Raw genomic sequence first — 22,445 nt, 5'->3', positions numbered from 1 at the left:
TGAACAAATGCATTTTAAAATAATATTTCAAAATATTTTCTATTTTAAACTTACGTAGTTTCCTTTTCTTCTCTCTCTTTCTTCAATGCCTCCTCCTTCTGCTGTTTCATTTTTTCTTCCAATTCTTTCTCTCTTGCTCGTTTCTTAGCTTCTATTTCTTCTAATTTTGCCATTCTTGCTTCGTATTCTGCAATTTTTGAATAAAATTTAATTATTTATACATATAAAAATATTTTATTTATTATTTTCTTTTAAAACAAACCTCTCTTTTCCTCTTGTTGTTTTCTTTCTTCAGCTTCCTTTTTCTTCATAAGCAACCAATGCTTTCTTTGTTCTTCTCTTCGTTCTGCTTTTCGCTGTTCTAAACGTTTATTTCTTTCCTCACTTAACATTTTTTCAAATTCCATTAATTTTTCCTATAATTTTTATATAGTTATTACTTAATATTTATTTGCTAAAGTAATAAACAATTTTTATAAATTATAAAAAATGGAATTACTAAAATTACATACTTTATAAACAGAACTTCTTCCTGCTTTCAATCGTTCCACGAATTTATTTTTATCTTCCCTCATTCTTAATAAACGATCTCGATGTTCCAGAGCAGACTGTCTTTCTTCTTTTAATTTACTTATCTATAAATTAAAATAAAATCTTTAACATATTTACCTTAGTTAAAATTTAAACTTGACTAAAGTCATCTAAAATCTAAATTTACTCTTTCTTTTTCCTGTTGTTCCCAAAACTTTTGATCTTCAATCCTAAATTCTTCATAAGCTTTTTGCAACAATGGAATTTCTTCTAATCTTTTTGCTCTTTCCAAGTGATCAACCTAAAATATTTTTTAGTTATAAATATAAAGTTAACAGTATAAGTTTTTATTAAAAGTTAATTTTTAGAAAAATTGGATTAATTCAAGAATAAAAGGAAGTATGAAATAGTTGCCAAAGCAGCAATGATAAAGTAATTTTTAATTTTACCCAATGCAACATTAAGCAAATTTTGATTCTATATTTAAGCAGTGCATAAACTTAAAAATTTCCACCATCAATAATACAGTGACCATATTATATGCATATGACTGAGTTTAATGAACACACTTGAATAACCTTGAATAAATGGCAAAAATTTAATAACAAACATTTTCAAATGTTTCTAACGACTTTCTTCCAGTAGAATATGTGAATAATGGTATAAATAGAATAATGTAGAATAAGTAATAAATGGAATAAGTAGAATAATGGAATGCCACAATGGTAGTTTGTATAAAAATAATCTCTATAGTGAACGTTTTTATATAAACTACTGTTGTGGCATTTTAAAATGTTCAGTTATTAAATATTTGTCATTTACTCAAGGTTATTCAAGTGTTATCTTATCATCTTTGCAAGACATTGAATAAAATAATAATAATAATAAGCGCAGATCCCAAACGATTAGGAGTTGAAAGTTGAAATTTGGTACACAGTTAGGGTATGTCATGAGAACGCATACTAAGAAGGGATTTTTTGAAATTCCCCACATGGGAAGAGGGACAGGATTAAGGCTTCAACAATGGAAGTATTAAGTAACAATGGAAGTGTTATAATGACCAAGTTTAGACAGTTTAAAAAGTAAGCTTTAAATTTGAAATATAAATGAGAAAGATAGTAATATTTTTAAAATGATTATGTATATAAATATATAAATTAAACTTTATTTATATTATTAACAACAATAATAAAAAAGAAAATAATTTATACATTATACTGCAAAAATAGTCAAGTTTTCAATAAAACAGAAAATAAGGATATAAAATTCTGGTATTTTTGAAACCATGCCAGTAATCTTTGTAATTCAAACACAAATTATTTATTGTATTTATACAATAAATAATTTGTGTTTGAATTACAAGGATATAAAAATTACCAAAAATAATCATTTAAATATATAAACTTTGTTAAAAAAGAAATTTGAACTATTTCCACATATTAAAAGTGAGTTTATTAAAAAAAAGTTTTAAAACATATTCACAAGTATTTTCTAAAACCATTTTCTAAATATGAAGGTAAAAATGATATAATTAAAAAAATATTTATTTTGGAAATTTTTTTAGAAAGATCTAAAAAGATTTGAGGCCTTTTTTGCAGAATCAACATATGTCAAAATTGGGCAAAAATGGGTTTTTCACAGCATCTGGTTAATTCTAATGGTGGATGACTTGCCAATGAATTATGCAACAGCAGAAAATGATGATAGAGATATTTTATATGAAATATTTTGAGGTTTTACAAAAACTATATATCAACAGGTGATTTCATGATTTATTCACAAAAACAGCAGATGTCCCTGACAATTACTGTTTTTGTGAGAAAGGGTTACTTACAAGATGGCCAACTACACTGTAAGGTATTCTAGATCTTTTAATGCTTTTATAAATTGGTTGCCTGCAATACCAATTTTTCGGTTGCAATTTGAAAAATTTGTAGACCTTAATTTCCACTGGTGTTCATCATCTATTCTTCTTTAATCTCAAGAATGAAGTTATATAGATGAAATCCGAGACCAGATATGGAAATATTTGATGCAGAAAGCCCTGATTAACTATATATGAACTTCCGATGCAAACCAGAAATCACATTATTTCAATTCAAAATTCCCCCTGAAAGCAGTTAATAGATGACTGGCACAACTCTATTGTTAAAAAAAGTGATGTACAGGGGCAAGCCACTACTAATTTAAGACGGAGAGCATATATTTTAAATTAAATAAATTAAAAATATGATTAAAATTTCCAGCCTGGCACAATAAGTAATTGCTCATTCTCTTTAAAATGCTAGGGCATGAAGGAACTGAGGATAACTGATGGACTGACTCATTAAACAAACAGTAGTTCAAACTTTGAATGGATCTAAACTAGTTTCTTTTAAAGCTGTTAATAACTGATTTTACTATGACTGAGGGAAAACTTAGAAAATATATTAAAATATTTTTTAACTAAGTTCCTATTTGGTTAAATCAGGTTTTAGCAGAATCACTTATTTGATATCAAATGTGCAAAACACATTGCCTATTGAGAACAGGGATTATTTGATTATGTTTAAAGAATTTTCAGCCAAACATAAAAACCTGCTTCTAATCAGCTGTAAGGCTCTCTGAATTCAACACTAAGACTTATATTTTTACACATTTACCTATTTTAAAATTAAAGTTATTTTAATAACACAATTTTTATAAACTTTGAAAATAAGTGCAATTTTTTCCTAGTTTATAATATATTATTTTTTTCATTTTTTTTAAAAGTTCCATTAACTGCTATTAAAAATTATCATAAGTGATAACTATATGTAAATCGCAGTGTTACAAAAGTTGAGCAAAAAATTTATTTCAAATTTTAATGAATGAATTTTAAGTATTAAACAAGTAATATTTACATATAAAAAGTTATTATAAAAACTTCAAATTACCTTTCTTTCCTGTTTTCTTAATTTAGCTTGCAATTCTTTCCTCTCTCTATCCAACTGTTCTACTTGACGACTTAAAATTTCTTCAGGATCTAGTTTTTGTAATTCCTAAATATAATTAACATACAATGTAATGAAAAGATAAACCTTTAAGCTATAGCATATATTAATATGATTTATCAAAGCTCAAAATCCAAGATTTATTTTTTAAGTAAGTTTTACTAACTTCTTCTTCTAATCCTTCAAATATTCGTGCTCCTAGTTCTGTTTTTTTAAGCTGTTCAATTTTCTCCATTACTACTTTTTTCTTTAATTCATTCTGTTCTCGAAGAATACGCTGTTTTGCTCTTTCTTCTGTTTCTCTGGCCATTCTTTCCTTTTCAGCTTCTCTTAATTTTTGCTGTCTTTCTTCTAACTGTCGTCTTTCTTCTTCTTCCTTTTATTAGAAAGTTTTAAAATAAAACATTTTATTATTATTTTATATATAATCTAATTTGTATATTTTATTTTTAAACCTTATTTTCTTACTTTTTGATAGCTGAGATTTTCTATCATTTCCTTTCTTTCTTCAATAATTTGTCTTCTTTCAAGTATGCGCTGATGTTCTTTTTTAGAAGTGAGATTATATGCAGTTACAATTTGTTCTCTCAGTTCTTCTCTAGCTAATTTTATTTTTTCTGGTTGAATGAGCTCAACACACTTATGCAACACAGAATATAAAGTAACCAATTGACTGCGGATTTGTTCACTTGGCATACTTTGTAAGTGAGGACCTTCAACTATTTCTTCTCTCTGTGATACACTCAACTCAGATCCAAAATGTAGACAACGCTGCCTATGATCAATTCTTACCTATAATAAACATTAATATAATGATAACATTGACATAAGATTGTTTAAGAGAGAATGAATCCCACACTGCCCATTTTATAATATACAGGGATTCATTTTATTAATAATTTTATTTAAAACTTTTTATAGTTTAATTATTTTATAATATTTTTAAGTATTTTACTATTATTGTTATTTATTTATCCAGTTTCCAATATTATAACCATAGTAAACATGTAACCATTCAGATAATATTGTGTTCATTGTGATTTTATGTATATATTTAACTATCTTAAATTTTGCAATGTTTTTATAACTAAATTGATGTAAAATAAAGAGGGCTAATGAGGGACATGTCCAAAATGCATATCCTCCAGAATTAACCTGTCCTACATTGTTCCTGAAAATATTCGTGTTGACCTCATTGACCTGCATGGGCAATCCCGAATATTCTCGTGTTTATATTGGAACGTTTTTGATACTATATGTCGCTATGTGTCACAATTTTTATATTAAAACGAACTTTTAAAATATAATTTTTTTTGTTTCTATATTATTCAATATATTTATTTTGTTTGTGAAACATAAAATAATAATTTTTACGATACAGTAAACATGATTATTATTTAAAAAAAATTTTTAGGCTTAACATCAACGAAAATTCAACATGGCGTCACAGGCAACAAATAAAAATTTCAACATCGAATAGGTTAATAAAGCCTGTATAACTAACTTTGTTGTGTGTATGATTCATTCTCTCTCAAATAATGTTATGCTTACGCCTAACAGTTAAAACAAGAAAAAGAGTCACTGAAGTACAAAGGGTAACATTTTTATTTCAAGCTTTTATTCTTACTTTAAATAATTACCTGTAAATCATTTCTACGAGCTGCTTCAACAACCATATTTTCTAAATAAAATGGAGTAGCAAAAGGTGTTAATTCTAACAATCTACTAAATTCAATAGATTGATAAACTTGAGAAACCTGAAAAATAATTTTTTTTAAAATAGAAATACACAGAAAATCCCATGTAACTAGAGATTAAGTATAATCATTTACTTCTTTTAAAAGTCTCATTATTGTAATATCTTGTAATGCTGAAATATATTGTCGAAGATCAGGATAGTCTTCCCATTTGTTAATAAAATCAAAACACTGAGAAACACGTGGACACAACTTAAGAGGATGAAAATCTGTCTCTAAGAGACGATACAATTCTTGTAGTTGGCTCGGTGCTGCTTGAATGACTCCAAAACGTATCTAAGAAGAAAAGTATTAAAAATTCTAATAATTATTAATTTTAAACATTTATATTTACTTATAGAATTACCAAATCTTTAACTAAAGATGATCTTGTTGGTGGATTTGATAATCCTAAAAGCATGGCTAATAAACGATGATTTTTATCTATAACGTTTTCATCAGTTTCTACCAGTCTGTCAATTTCAGGCCTATTGGGAGGCATTGGAACAGCAAGTGTTGCTAAAACAACACGAGAGGCCATTCTGCACAAAAAGAAAAACTTTATAAGAATAATTTATTTTAAATCAAAATAACAACTTGAAAATAACTGCACACCTTTGAATTTCATCTTGGGTTATGTTCCTTTTTAATTCTCTAGAAAGATGAAATAATCTAAATAGAGCTGATGCATGAAACAATAAATTACCAGCTTTCCAAAAAACAAGAGATAATTTTTGATAATAATTTGCCATAAGCTGAGCTTTCGGTTGTTTTTTTGATAAATTCATTAATCCATGAATATCTTCAATGGCTTTATAAGCTTCCTGTAAAGTATTATTAACATTAAGTAAATGAATATTATTATTATTATTATCAATTGTTTTTATAATTACCTGCCACAATTCCATTTGTATAGCACTCTCTAACTGAACAAGTCTTGTTTCAAGGTGCATTGCTTGACTCTCAGGATTATTTAAATTAACAGCAGTTTGTTGATTCTGGTGCTTATGGATGTGACCAAGATGAGCTCGAAGCTAATTACATTAGCAAAAGTTAAATTAAATGATAATAATTAAGAAATAATCACCAGTATAAAAATGCCTTACATTATCACATAATTTGCGGAATTCTGTTTTTCGACTGTATCTCAAACAAAACTTGAAGGCTTGTTGAGCAATATCATGATAGAGACGTTCCACCCTAGAATTATTTCTCAATAATTCTAGACATTGTCTATATGACTCCCATAAGAATTTTACCCACGGAGTTAACACTACTCGATCTGTACGATCTTGAGTATCTTCACTACTAACTGCACTCAGTAATAAACTATAATATTTTAAAAATAATTAATCATAAGAAACAAAAGAGAAATTAAAATCATAACCATACCTTTCTGGAGTTTGCACATTATCTAAATCATCAATATCTACTACAGCCTGCTGAGATTCTTCTCTAGCAGCTTCAGTTTTCTCTTCAGCTAACTGAAGATAACTTCTAACTACATCTTCTAGAGATTTTATATTTACCTTTTAAAAACAATTTTATTATTAGAATCTAAATAAAAAATAATTATTATTTTCCTCCACTAAATTATGCATGCCATTTGAAATTNTAGATTTAAAAAAAAAAACAAAGTTAACACTAGCATTCAGTTAAGAATATATAAAATTTAAACAAACATCTTACAAAATAATTATATATGAATTTACAGATTATGGTTATCTAACTACTAGTATAGTAACAAATACATACTATGTTTTCCATTAAATTCCATTTACAATGTCAATATTTTAAGACAGTGGTGCCCAAACTTTTTAATTGGCAGGCTAAATTGCACATAAGTCAAAGGAGGAAAGCCACAAATATTTTGTATATTCCATATATACAAAAAGTAGGCCTATTTCTATCATTTATAAGTGATGTGTCAAATATGTTTATGGGCCAGATTTGGCCCAGGGCAATAGTTTGAGCATCACAGTTTTAAAATATAAAAAGTTTTACTTAATTAAAACTGAAAGTATATATATATAATAATAATAATTTTTATTTGATGGAATTAAAAAATTATCCCCAAACTAAATATACTGCTACAAACAAACAACAAATTAAAAAACATTTTACTGATAATTGTAGAACAAAATATCAAATTATATACATTCATTGTAAAATATTAGAGTTGTATTAAAAAACAGTAAAAATAAGAAAATCCAGCAATGAGTTGAACAATTTTCCTGAATGTTATGAGGTTTTGTTATAATAAAACTTTTATATTATTATTATAATATGGAAAAACCTTAGTTTTGAGGGTAGTGATGAGTTTTACAGAAAATTGTAAATGTTAATAATGAGTAAAATCTTCATAATTATTTCCAACCCTTCTTAGATATGACATGACTTCTATCTTCCCATTGCCTAGACCTTTAACCACCAAAATTTAATAGCGTCAATGTCCTTTATATACCAGTATCCATGGAATTTTTTTTTTTTTTTTTTGACATTTTTTGTTTCAGTGGGTTTCAAAATGTGATTTGGAAAAAAAAACCTCCAAAACTTTCCTGTTGTGTATATGTAACAGCCAAGAAAGTAAAAGTTGAATCTATGTATGATAAATTTTATAATTCCAAATCAATTATTTAGAAACATGGCTTAAATAAATTTACCTGTTGACAAATATTTCTGTACTGAAATAAACCTTCTTTAGCAATATGGCTCTTCTTTAAATCAACACATAGCTGGAGATATTTCATCATAATAGGCTCATGGATTTTTTGCCAAGTTCGATGTTTTCTACTTTTGATAACATCATATAGAGCATCCAGAGCTCTCTGCTTCTTCCCGACATCAATAAATTCTAAAAAATAAATTTATTTGTAAGTACAATTATTATTTACATTTAATTGTCTATAATTATTTTATTCTAAAATATAATAAGCATTAAAAAAAAATTTTTTTTTTGGCTTAACAACTTGACACGTAATCAAGAACTGATTAAATTTGCAAATTGTTCAACATAATGATTAATTGATATTAACCAACCAATGCCATTGATGAAATGACATTCATCAGTTGTTTGAATAATAGTTTAATGAATACTTTTTAAGTTTCATTAATTTTTCAAGTAATTATTCATTTAACTTTATTAGTTATTAAAAGACATTAATTTGGTAAGTATTTAAAATTTAATGAATAAATGTGGATTAGTAATTACTTACATAGAAAATACATTAAAAATTATTCTTATAATCATCCATCATACCAACACTACTGGTGTAAGAATTAATAAAATAACTACGAAATTACCAACAAACCAGCAATAATTCACTTCAAAAATGACCGTTTTCTACCATCTTCAATGGTCATCATCAGGATCAAACCTGATGATGACCGTGAAAGTAATTTCATAGTTGTTTTATTAAATGATTCTTATTTATCTTTTAAATTTTTATTATAAAATTAAAATTGAAAACAATGGGATCAGTTATTAAATAAGTTAAAATAATAATTCTAAAAAAGTAAATTTTCAGAAATAAATGCGTTAAAATTACTCTCTCCTATCTGACTTTGAGAAATTTAACACAGAGATGGATCACAATTTAAATTTAATATTTATTTCTTACTATAATTTCCAAATGCATTTCGCCTGTTGGCCTTATCAGTGAATACAACGTTTTACATTTTTAGTACTTTTATACTCAATCACAGTATACAAGCATGCATCTATGCATACGCCAGTATTTAAATTAATTGTATTTAGATAATTTACAATGCAGCAATGTTTGATAATACGTCTTTTTACAATATTTTTTGTTTTATATGTTCGTTTATTAATATTTCTATCAATTATACAATTTGTAAAATTACAATGTTGATGCCATGGAGATCCACTTCGTTTAAGTCTAATTGCCGCCTCATGTTCCTTCAATCATGTTTCCAGTTTCACCAATATAATATTTTTCAGTTGTACATGTACACAACAATCTGTAAACAACTGCAATTTCCAAAGGATTCTTCAAATATTTAGAATTTTCTTTATTAATCAAATGAATAGTATTATTTGATTAATACCTGAAGAAGGCCTATTAAGAAGGCTTGTATTAAGAAGAACATTTGTATTCAGTGTATAAATGGCTAGAAACTAAGTGAGAAAGGTTTTGTCTTAATTATTATTGTTATTTACTATTATGCTTAATAGACTAACATTTCTAGTTATGCCACTGGATAGAGAAAAAACACCACAATATTATTTACAGATAAACGCTTGAGAAATATTTGTCATGTGGCAAGTAGATCTTCATATTTAAACATCGTTGTCAATCAGCATCTGCCAGACCAGGCATGGCCAACATATGGCCCGCAGGCCAGATATGGCCCATGTAATGGATTTATGTGGCCCATGATTAATCTTTCAATATTAGCTACTCAAGTCAGAATAGCTCAGTGAAAAATTCTAACGCTTAGAGAGGAAAAAAAAGGTCAACAACTTGCTGTCTGGTTAGAGTTAACCCTCCATTACAAATCTCATAAGTACAGCATAGAATGTTGATAAAGCATGATAATGTGAGAAATGTATCTGTAATCTCTATGTACAATTTAGTCTTTAAGAGATGACACCACAATGAGATCTCGCACCACCTCAAAATCTTCCTAGGGCAGCCTATGGTTCGGCCCATGAGAAAAGTTTTCTTTCCAATTTGGCCCGGGGGCAAAAACTGTTGGCCACCCCTGTGCCAGGCTATCGATAAAACCAACTACTCTTTATAATTGATTCATGTGGCAATAAGACTAGATTTATATTAATATATGTGAATGTCTATCTTAAGTGTTCCATGCAGGGTGATGCAAGAATGAGCTTCACCTGGTTAAAGGCCACCACGATGTCCAGGTTCAATACATAAGTGATGAGGGCAGTGGTATTTCTCGCATGTTGTATGTCTGCGAGGTACTCCTGTAATCTGACCCCAAGGAGTGTTTAGTTGAATCGACGTAAACCAGGCCCCTATCAAATCTGTTGTACCTAATGGGGATACTGCAAACACCAGGGATTTGTGTAATGCACAAGCTCTCGGTGCCAAATTAATGCTTACACAGCGTGTAGCCTCCGCACATGGATACCCCAAGGTTATCCATAAATTAATTGAATGTTATCACCACATGCACTCAGAGTGTGCTGTCATGGTTGACATACAGAGGGTCAACCAACCTGATGACAAAGAATGGGTCCCTATCACATTAATCCATACATAAAACTGTGTGTATCGAGATCGCCATAAAATGCCATGTTTGGATCACGTTCAGGAGGTGCCTGATCATCTTTGACATCCTCTGAAATGGGAAGGACCCTCCCAACCATAAGAGACTCCCTGGCATATATAGTAAACCCATTAGGAACAACAGATTTGATAGGAACCTGGTTTACATTGGCTCAACTAAATGCTCCTTGGGGTCAAATTACAGGAGCACCTTACGGATATACAACATGTGAGAAATAACACTGCCCTCGCCACTTATGTTGTGGATCCAGACATCATGGCAGCCTTTAACCAGGCAAAGCTCATCCTCGCTTCGCCCTGCACAAATACCTAAGATGGTTGGAGGCTGTTCACACACACAAATCTAGCCTTATTGCCACATGCATCAATTATAAAGAGGAGTTGGTTTTGTTGATAGCCTGGCAGGTGCTGATTGACACCGATGTTTAAATATAAAGATCTGGGGCCATATTCTGGTCACTGTCTCTGGTCTCTCATCTCTCGCAAGCCAGTTGCTGATTGACTAATCCAAATGATTAGCCAATCAGCGACCAGCTTGTGAGAGACGAGAGACCAGAGACAGTGACCAGAATACAGCTCCTGCTTGCCACATGTGCGACATGACAAATATTTCTCGAGTTCTGGATTTGAACAATTTGTCAAATATTCATATTCCATCAGAATTCCTTTTAACACCTGAAGAACTCAGGGGAGTTCAGAAACATTAGTGGCAAACTTTCTCTCTCTCTTTTTTTTTCATTGTACACTGGTCATTGGTTTATAAGGTACTACAGGTAGGCCTCCTACAATGCGGTAGATACGTTCCTTGAAAATACCACGTTGTGGGAAATCGCATTATAGGAGACACCAACTCAATACAAAAACTGGGATTCGGTTCTAAAAAGAGAAAAACTTGGCGTTTGAATGGCGTTTTTTGAATTTTTCAAACCAGCCATTAGTAGCCACAAATTTAACACTGGTTTTATCAGCTGACCAGTGGCGTAGCGTAGTGGGGGTGGCAGGGGTGGCACTTTTAGGGGACGGCAAAATTTCACAATAAACAATAATAATATCTTGTAAAAATTTGAACCATTTCATTTCATATTTTTGTTGCACCTACGATTCGAACCGATTGAAATGAGCACGGAATTGTCCATTACTTATTCTGTGACGAAACTGAATTTTAGTCTTTTAAATCAAGATACCTAAATAAGGAGGCAGCAAAATTTTCCTCCACCCCGGGCGGCTGACACCCACGCTACACCACTGCAGCTGACAACTGTCCCATTTCTTTTAAATAATCAAATATTTTTAAGGCTTTGTGTTTAAGTGCAGTTTTATTTAAAGGCAACCGTTTCTTGTTCATATCTTCTACCCATAATATTAGTGCTTGTTCCATTTTTTACATTATAGGTGCTATCGGACTAGCAACATTTTTCGCAAGAATAGATGATGCAACCAAATTTCTAATCTTTTCTCCCGATTGCTTAATCAACTGAATAGTTGACTCATTTAAATAAAAATGCCTACTAATATCAGCTATCCACTCTTGATTTTTATTTCAATCCAAAATTTCTATCTTTGAAGAGTTATAAATTTCCTTTTTAACGACGGTCCTTTCTTTTCATTTGGCATTGTTATGGCTAAAATTTTTTCAATCAGTTTTGTGGACAGTAAAAATCGCAAAAAATGACTTTTCTTCACTATGTCCAATAGAAGTTTATACTGTATTTTGGACCATTTTTGCTGTCCCCACTTATTGAAACAGCATAAATGATGGAAAATTTAGTGATATATTTGAGTGTTTACGGTAACTAATGCACATCTGTCTAGAAACTTTCCCTGAAACTTTCAAGGGAATAAATAACACGCCAACAGCGACAAACATCTGTTTTCAAGGACATTTAGTTCTGTATGCCGAATTGCAGTTTGTATCATGTGATCCGTTGCCATTTTTCTGTTATGTGAAAGATAATTCATTTCTAAATACCATAAACCGCATTGTAAGAAAATTTCCGTATTTTTCCAACCGTGTTGGAGTGAAAACGTGTTGTAAAGGTACCGCGTTGTAGGAGGCCTACCTGTATATTGTTTACTACATCCCGGTGTTATTGACCAAAGGGAAAGTCCTCACAAAGGGTCTTTCCTCATAAATTTTGCTTGTAGCTATGGGGGTAAAAACAATTTTGTCTCCTAGTACATAAAAATAAGAAATTTTCAAAGCTTCAAGAGTTAATATCTTGATCTATTTTATCTTCTACTTCAGTAGTGTTGCTGCTGCCAATAGGTTTTAAATGTAATTGGTTGCTGAGCAGCATGTATTTTGCTATAGACATGTTTTATTGCCTGAAAGTCTTTTTGATCACATGCTATTGATGATGAACATATATTGCAAAATATTATTTCAATTGACTTGGTTTCCCACTGAAATATTGTATAACCAAGACTATCTTTCTTTGTAAGCCAGTTGAGTCTAATGCAACATTTTCCTGTCATTTTGCATTGAAATCTTTGAAATACTAATTACAGCCTAAGGAAGAATAGCTAAGGAAGCTGAATGAAAAATGAGCAAACTACAAAAATGTTAGAAACAAAATTTGAATAAGAATAACCATTAAATGTTCAGCTATGTTGCCAGATCTAACACTAAAAAAGTAGCACAAAATTTTCAAAAGCAACAAATTATGCAAGAAAGTAACCAAAAAGAAGAATCTACAATTTTAAATTTTTTTTTTTACAAAAAAATGTAAACTTTATTAATTTTCATTAATAAGAATAAATAAAAACACTTTTATGTTAATCATCTATTTATTTACATTTGTATTTTCTTTATGTCTGAGTAAATCTTCTCTTAAAATTTCATATTGTTTAGAAGTTCAGTTTCTTCACTTGTTACCTCTTTCTCTTATACTTGAATTGTAATTTAGCATGTCTTTAGTTGGTGAAAAGTTGTAGCAGCAAATATATACTGCTGAGTGACTTTTTAAACAACTATTATTGTTAAAAAGTCATATCCAACTCTCATCATCCCATGTTACATTCACTATCTGTAAGATATGTGGTTAAATATTTTTCCATAAAACATATTAGAAAAGTACCAGATGTACAGTGTTTGTAGCTCAAAAAGCTTAAAATAAAAATTCAGTAGGTGAGTCTGTCAGAAGCCATCCAATCTGGAAATTGTATCAGTCAGTAAACCATTTAGTTACAATATTTTTCGATGTAAATCATCACTATCTACCCAATAGTTGACTATAGTTAGAGTGCATCCGTACATTCGCTATTCTGTGAGTGCCAAATATTTGCCCTTTGCCAAACTGTATCACTTGTTGAGAATGCATACATGAGTTCAATTCAATTATTTGCTAGCATTGATTCATTGTGGAAATGATGAATGTTTAACTCAGGTCTAGAAAATGGACAATTCTCAAATAATTTGTGTTGCTGTTTTAATAGTTTGTATCTGTTAACAAAAAAATAAAGTCTAAAAGAAGATGGCGGATAGTATCATTTTGTCAAAGCAGAAAAATATGAATGTGAAAAAGAAAGAAATATATATATATATATATATATATAATCTATTATTATTATAATGTAATATATAATTATATATATATATCAGATATGGGCAAATGTGGTTCTTTTTGAGTTACATGCAGCTCTTGCTGAAAGTGTTAATTTCTGCTTTTTATTATTATTTTTACAATTTTATTTCCACAATTTCGTGGAAATATGTTTATTAAAAAAATTCGATATTTGTTTTATATTATATAATAAAATCATGGTACAGAACTGCGGCTCCCATGCATTTTGCAAAACCTACATTTTGGCTCCCACTGAACTCTTGCTTGCCCACCCCTGATATATATGTATGTACACACTTTAGAAACCTGATAAATTCTTTATGAAACACACAAATATTCAACATCTTTTTATATATATATATTTTAAGGTGACCTGTAGGTTATGTGCCAGAAAAAGTTGTTGACATGTCACATTAAGGGTGGGCAGCATGCCAAAAGTTCCCACCCTTAACCTATCTCTCATGGCAGACTGTTTCACCTTATTATTCACTCTAAGATACTCCCTGCCATCAAGTTTGTTCTGACTTTTTCAATGTCAGCACACCCAAAAAGTTGAACTATGTTTAGGAAATGGTAATACAGTGGTACCTCAGGATACGAAATTAATCCGTTCCGAAACTGAGATCGTATCATGAAAATGTCGCAAGGTGAATCATCTTTTCCCATATGATTACATGTAAAACTAAATAATTCGTTCCAACGCAAAAAACATACTCAAATTAAAGCCAAGTAATACATTAAAAAAATAACTGTAGTAAGAAAAACAAATGAAAAATGCGAACTAATTAACGTCGTATGGTGAGTTTTTGTTCGTATCGTGGAGCAAAAATATGTTCGAATTTCATGTCGTATCCTGAAAATTTCGTATGCTGGGGTGTTCGTAACCTGAGGTACCACTGTATAACCAGAAAATATTGCAAATTGAGATAATTGATTTTAAACTGTGATGTTAACTGCCAATTTAAGTCAGTAGTCTACAATAAAAAATAAAAACAGCAGGATCTGAATTGGCTGGAAAACAAATTATGCTGTCTACATTCTGTTGAAGCAATTACTGTATATCAAGTTGTCAGTGTAGAATGTAAATGAACTAGTTAATTCTGCAAGATATACCTTCAAAGCAAGTTTTTTTTTCCAATAATTGAAGATCTATTTAAAGATAAACATGTTTCTGAGGATAAAATACATATATAAATATCCCAAAGCCTGATGTATTGATGATAAACCAAAAGACAGCCTTAATTTATCAGGCTACTTTATGCAACAAATAAACAGCCCGGTTAAGGCTGTCATTTGGTTCTGAGGATGATTGCATCACGGATCAAGTCATTTTAAGGGTTATTAGCTAGCCATTCTTAGGTATAAAATCTTAAATCTATTATAGAAAATAAAAAATAAATTTCAAATAAACATCATTCAACAAATAAAACTGAGCTAAAAGAAGCCATTGTAAATTCCTGGATTAAAACTGCCACTAATAAATGCAGAAAGACATGTAGAATTATTATCCATCAAGAATTTAAACTGTGATAAATATGTGAGACCAAATAAAATGTTAAAATGATTATTTAATTTATAATTCTAAGTTTTTTAACTTTAAAAGCTGATTTTCTTTAGCTTAACAAGCAACGTTCTTCTTTACATCCAATAAAAGCATGAAGTGTAAAACAATTTCTGTTTACAATTTTCTTTGAATTATGTTTGATACTTGGAATTGTTGCATTTTCAATTCTAATTCTCCAACTACTATTTATTATTTGTAATTGTCATCACTCACATTCAATGTACAAAACCTGGTTTAGGAATTGGTATGTTATATGAATCTAACTTATTGTTTCAGTAGAAATTTCTTCACTCTTTTTGAATGTCACAAATTAAAAATACTATTCAATGAATGAAATTATTTTTAATTCATAGCAACAAAGAGTGTAATGGAGAAATTTATTTTTAATGTATTATTGTTTCTAAATTTTATGTGTAAGTTCAAAAAGTTATGTTTACAAGTTTTTATTGTAAGTTCTTTAATTAAGAAAACAATTATAATAATAGCACTTAATATAAATTATTAAATTTATTTTAAAAATTTTATTGAATATTAGACAACTGCTTTTAATTTAAAAGATTCCAATACTCTTGAACATCTTGGACAGAGTTCATTTTCTTTTTTTGAAGCGTACCTTCTACATCGAGAACAAAACTTCAATTTTGCTGACAGAAGAAAAACTTTGAAATCAATTGGATTATCACTGTGACATTGTGACAATATTACGTTTCCATANTTTCGGTGTAATATGCGAATATCAACCACAGGTAAAAACAAATATTGTTAAGATATGTTGTAATTGTCAATCTATTTATTTGAATTTTGTGTAAATTATAAGAAAGCCATATTTAAAAGCCCAGTAGTCAAGCTGCTATCTACGACCCTGTTTGTTCTCCAATGATTATCGTCGACCTTGTTTGTTATCCAAGTTGTATATGAAATATGAAATTGTCCATCCTGTTCGACATCTGTACAATAGTGGTTTGTGTTTTATGGTATGTTTTTAAAAAATTTTTTTAAAAAAACAGTTTATCTACTCGCGTATTTTTGTACAAATTTTCTTATGTTTTATTTTTTATGTCTAGTTGGCTGAAGAGGGGCCAATGCCCGAAACGCGTAATGTAAAAGGCGTCCCAACTGAATAAATAGTCAATAAGTTGCCAAGTGTTGATATATGTCACCTTAGTGTGTCTGCAAAGAAACAGATTAATTATAATTATTAATAATACTAGTAGTTAGCATTATCAATAGCATTTAATAATAGTAGTAGTAATATAGCCCAATATAATTTGGACTTTAACAAACATTAAGCATATGGTACTTCTTTGTGACTGGAAAGTCCAGTGGGAATGTTCATTATTTCAATTCCCTTTATCATGGTTAGTGGCAAGTTTTTCCTTACTTACTTTACATAGGTATATTTAGACCTGATACTTATTTTATATTATAAATCTTCTAATTAATTTAATTTAATTGTAATTTAAAAGAAAAACTTTTTTGTAAAATCTAATGTAAACAAAAATGAACAACTGAGTAGTTCAGTTGTAAGACTATCACTGGGAACCTAAGAACAAATTTGGATAGTTCAAAAAACCCCCAAAATTTTTTGTGAATGATCCATCCTGGATATGTTGGGCTTCTTATCACACCAACTGACTGCCCCATTGTGGACCTGCTGAAGCCATGAAAAGCTTGATAAAAATGTCCCCTTAGTGTAGGGATGGGCAACCCGCGGCCCAAAGTAATATTTTTTGCGGCCCGCGTTGCATAAAATATTAATAAATATATCAATTTTCTAGCTTAAGGAAGTATGCAGCAAAAATTCAAACATTATTTTCTACAACTTATGTATGTGAATAGTTTTTCTGCAATAAATTTAGTAAAAATTAAAATAAGAAACCAGCTAACAGTCACATCAAAACTAATTTAAAACTAGCAATGACTAATATTAAACAAATATTTTGATATATTACATTTATATCAGTTCCAGAAGCTAAATTAAGTATACCTATGCTATATATGAATAAATAATTGTGATTTACTGACTTCCCCCACTTTACTCTTGTATGCGGCCTGCGTCAGTGTAAAAGTTTTGAAATGTGGCCCTGACATAGGTAAGGTTGCCCATCCCTGCCTTAGTGCATAAGGGACAGGAAGAAAAATAAAATAAAATAAAAATGGAAATGGCTATGTTTTCTTCGTGAATATAGTGAAATTTAAGTAAGTGAACTTTACAAGTATGACTTTGTAATAGTATTTTACATATATTACATATATGATGGACAATCAACATGTTCTTGTTTATGCATGTTTTTACTAGATATATGTTGCCTTATATCTTATCACACAAAAAAATTTTACTACTGTATTTATATTTGTCTCCATAATGCATCTTATGGCATATTATTTACAATGAAAGTGCAATTATAATTGCTGATTCTTCTTTCTGTAGACAATATAGCATGTTCTGTGCTAGACAGAAAGCCGTGTAATGTTGGGAAGCACACAAAGTTCACTTTCTCTGTGTAACTTGTCTAGAGATTCAAGTTCTTTATCATAGCTTCAATTTTGTCATGTGCATTGAATCCTGTGGCAGAACTACCTTGAAGGCCTAAATTTAATTCATTAAGATAAGAAAAAAATATCTGCCAAGTATGCAACCATTTGGATCCAAATGGAGTTTGGAAGATGATGGTCAAACTCAAAGGATGTTCTGAAAACTTATCATGCAGCTCCATTATATGCATTACCACTTTACCTCATGAGAGCCAATAGACTTCTGTATACAACAGCAATGTTATATGCTCACTATACATTTTATTGCAATAGAAGTAAATATCCTTGCATTCACAGGTCTAGACTTTACAAAGTTGACAATTTTGACCACTTCACTGAGGGCAATTTGCAAGTTCATGGGCATTTTCTTAGTGACCAACATTTCTCAGTGAATAGTACAGTGTATCCAATATGCTTCACAGGTATCTTTTGAATGTGAATGACAAGTCTGCCATGCTCTTTTGTCATGATCTTTGCTCTATTCATCCAAATGCCTATATAGCTACATCAGTTGACTCACCAATTTGTAATGTATAGTACAAACTATTCTTCATATGATCCATCAGCTGGCACTCTACACTATCTGCCATGTTGTGAATGCAACATGAAACAAATCATTCAAGGCAGGTATAAGGTCCAATTTTTCTATGTATTTTACAACAGACATAATTAGAGATTCCGCTAATGCGTACGACTTTATTGATTTAGCTAAATGGTAGCTGAGAAGATAGGATGTCTTTAGTGCCACTTTGAATTTGATGATGTTGACTGATGCAAACTTTCCTCACTTTCAAATCTTTGCATTTCCTTTAAAAAAATTCAGTTGTCTTATTCACAAGATCTGAATGTTTAGTGTAGAATTGACAGTTTCATAGAATGATTTGACAAAACCTCACAGTAAATAACACATTGTGAAAGAGGGTGTTTGCTGTCTCCAGTTCATGTAAAACAAAGCTGAAAATACAAGGCATCATATTTACACCGCTTGTGTGTTATGTTACCCATTCCTACTTCTCTCTGCCTCTTGAAGTGATTTGATTGAACATGAGTGCCGGAAAATTTTTCAGCATTCTCAGGCACATTCACAGATGGTGCAAGCACAGAGGTACTAAATACATCTGAATGTCAATGAGAAACAAACAAACATCAACAGAATTCATAAAGGAATATGACCATGACTAACCAATAAGAGCAATGCAATTAATGTAAGTTACCTGTTGATTTTTTGCACTGCTGTCTTCAAATAACTTAAAGACCCAGTTTTTAGTCATCCACCCATCTTAGAGATGCCAAAATGCCATGTTGTATATAGAAAAATTATTTCACAAACTATTTGTGATTCACAAATCACAATTATATTGTTTCACCTTATACATTACAGAGTGATTTGTTGAAGAAAGCAAAGAAAAATAGCAGGAGTGAGGATATTAGCCACAACAGCCTGCTGCAATGATGTGGAGACTGTGGAAAAACACTGTAGGCTGGGAATGTACTAATAGACCATCCATAATCTTCCTGATCTTCGGCTATAGTTAAGCCAGCCACATAAAAAATGCAAGATCATTCTCCCCACCACTTGCCTTTCCTCCTACCAGTGCTCTTGATGCAGCTTAGACACATTTCTTGTGGACTGTATGTGTAAATTCAAAGAGAAATTGTCGCTTGGGACAGACACAGGATGAATCCACTTGCTCATCATTGATATTGTCATAATTTGACAAACCCATTCAGCAATAAAGGTTGAGGGGAGAAAAGCTTGGGATGGCCATTAATCACTTACCACAGTTTGAGAACCACGACTCTAAATGACTAAAAAGTCAAAAGAACTATCTCCAATAGTAATCCTTGATGAGATATTTGACCAGACTACTTGTTAAACATACAATAGGCTTTAATGGAATGTCAAGCATGACTGATAGTACTCCAGAAGTAAAGGGGCAATGTTGTTTCTCACATTTTAAGAGTTTTTTGCCATCTCTAGTAAAGCAGAAAACAGTTAATTTTTAGTATTGTTTCGAAAAATAGTTCTGGATTTTTTCACTTTTAAATTTTACCCCATTTCTGAGTCTTCAAAATTCCTAACAGGCCAACTTCAGGAGGCTATATCACACGTAAACTGTTGATTCCTTTGACTTTTGTACTCCGATAGGCATGGTCTACAGCTCTGCTAAGTGCTAAGGTCCCAACTGCCTCATTCAGAGATATATTTACTCTTATCACTTGAAGGGTTTGAGCATAAAAGTTGATAACCCACATAAACTTACTTTTGAGAAAAAGCAAATAAGGATTCCTTTATCATTTGTCAGCATGGCTTACATCTCTGACTTCACTGTCCTTTTAAGAACATAAATTGATTTTCAGATTATTTCACAAAATGAATGTTAGGTAGACCTAACTAACTTTCAGTAAAAACAATTTAAAAAGTGAATTTTTGTCATCACCTTTTACATCCGAATCCTTCATCTGGTTTCTATATTTATTTCACATATGCGCATTACTTTAGACCTGTATCTGTGATTAGTAATTAGGATGTAAGAATTAAAGACAAATGTATAATCTAGATGAAGAAAGTAAATTTTGCTTTATTAAGAAGACAGAATCTAAATATCACTTTAAATTTGATTTTAATTATGAAAATAAGCAGACAGATTTTTAATGAAACTTATTTATGTTCTTCAACAAATTCAGCCTGACCATTAAGTTAAATATTATTTATTCCAGATGGTGTCTGTATAAAGAATTTATACTTTTAGATATAACACATAGAAGAAACTAACTGCATCACGTGGCATAATAGGAACAGATGGAATCTTCGTTTTAGCTTCTCCGTTGATCTTATCGACTCAACATTTATAATTAATACAATCAAATATATTATAGATTCTATATAACATATTTATATATGTGATAATGAGATTTTGAGAATGATTTACAAAGAATCTTAACTAGGAATTAGCAAACAATGAATATTTAATAAAATATTTACCGCTTGCTCTTTTAAGAGCATTTTCCGGTCGTTGAAAGTATAACGGCATTTTGTTCGCTTACGATCGAAACATCAACACCTATAAACGATAAACTTCGAATAACTTTTTTAGACTAAACTAATCCTTCCAATTCACTAAGATGGCGGCAGCCTAATACAATACATCCGAATGAAAGAAGACATATTTTGATTGGTTGTTCATTTCGGAATCGGTCAAGAATCAATGTAAACCCATACGTTATTGGTCAAATTTCTGTTGCGTCACGAGTACATTACTATAATATCTTTTTGGCGGCTTATTGGCTAAGTGAGACATCACGTGAGATTTAGGCTCTCCTTCCAGTAATTTGGCAGGTAAGCACGTGACAAAATTAAACAATTTATAAATATTATTAAATTAACTAATTAAAACTAATTTTTATATTTACTATTTTACTATAATTAATAATATCGAAAAGAATTGTCAATTAGTTTAAAATTATTAAGAAAATAATCAGGTTTAACAGTGAGTAAGTGTATTCACTTTTGCCACCCCCCCTCTAACGTAGAATAAATATTTATAAAATTCAAATTAAATAAATAAATGTTTATAACTTAAATATAAATTACACAACATCGTTATTATTAATAATAACTCCACGTATTTTATAACTATTATATAATTACAAAAATTAAATTATATTTTTGCTTTTAGTAGGGTGGCGTATTAGTTGACAGACGAGCTTTGCCGCGCCCTATCGGTATCGCGGTACCGGGCTTCAGAGTGGGGGAAGAATAGACGGTGAGTTAGAACGGAATTTAATTGTGAAATCTACAAACTTTCATAGTTTAATGTTAAAATAAATGTTTATATATAATCCGATTTCGTTCAGGCTTTCTAGAACATTAAAAATCGATAAAAAATGCTTAAAATACTAGATGGTATGTTAAGCCTAACGAGAGCTTTCGGATGTAAAATGGTGTAGAATTTTGAATATTTTTCTTATTTTATATTCATTTTCTTATATTATTTAAGCATTTTTTATCGTATTAATTCTTACTTATTCATCTATGATGGATCGGCATTAATTCTTAATCTGTATTAATCATCGGATTCGATTTATTCCGTAATTTATCTAATTTTCATCCATTTAAGCCGAATATTGAGTATTTTTGGTGTTATTTTATGTGTTTTTAGTGTAATTTATAATTTAAAATATATTTTAAGTTGTTTTTAACGTATTTTTCGTCCTAAACTACACACCCATTTATCCAAAAGAATTTTTTTTTAGTAGCGAATATTATA

The 22,445-nt window shown here is 30.2% G+C and overlaps 1 protein-coding gene across 1 annotated transcript in view; it reads right to left on the bottom strand.

Annotated features, from left to right (window-relative positions):
- LOC111613476 (eukaryotic translation initiation factor 3 subunit A-like) overlaps positions 1 to 21,343 on the bottom strand; it is a 30,991-nt gene extending 9,648 nt beyond the window's left edge. The window contains exons 1-16 of the mRNA XM_023354830.1: positions 21,161 to 21,343; positions 7,903 to 8,093; positions 6,632 to 6,768; positions 6,346 to 6,568; positions 6,133 to 6,273; positions 5,855 to 6,063; positions 5,607 to 5,781; positions 5,336 to 5,536; positions 5,144 to 5,260; positions 3,972 to 4,295; positions 3,670 to 3,879; positions 3,447 to 3,551; positions 719 to 832; positions 513 to 635; positions 263 to 416; positions 55 to 187 (exon numbers count right to left, since the gene is read on the bottom strand). Of these exons, the coding sequence (XP_023210598.1) occupies positions 55 to 187; positions 263 to 416; positions 513 to 635; positions 719 to 832; positions 3,447 to 3,551; positions 3,670 to 3,879; positions 3,972 to 4,295; positions 5,144 to 5,260; positions 5,336 to 5,536; positions 5,607 to 5,781; positions 5,855 to 6,063; positions 6,133 to 6,273; positions 6,346 to 6,568; positions 6,632 to 6,768; positions 7,903 to 8,093; positions 21,161 to 21,209 (2,606 nt within the window). The 5' untranslated portion in view covers positions 21,210 to 21,343. The remainder of the gene's footprint in view (positions 1 to 54; positions 188 to 262; positions 417 to 512; positions 636 to 718; positions 833 to 3,446; positions 3,552 to 3,669; positions 3,880 to 3,971; positions 4,296 to 5,143; positions 5,261 to 5,335; positions 5,537 to 5,606; positions 5,782 to 5,854; positions 6,064 to 6,132; positions 6,274 to 6,345; positions 6,569 to 6,631; positions 6,769 to 7,902; positions 8,094 to 21,160) is intronic.
- Positions 21,344 to 22,445: the final 1,102 nt, after the last annotated feature.

Source organism: Centruroides sculpturatus, unplaced genomic scaffold (genome assembly GCF_000671375.1).
Source record: "Centruroides sculpturatus isolate CEXI.00-Female unplaced genomic scaffold, Cexi_2.0 scaffold1947, whole genome shotgun sequence".
Classification (NCBI taxonomy): Eukaryota; Metazoa; Arthropoda; class Arachnida; order Scorpiones; family Buthidae; genus Centruroides; species Centruroides sculpturatus.
The sequence above is the reverse complement of the archived record's forward strand: the minus strand, read 5'-3'. Positions and strand labels throughout refer to the sequence as shown.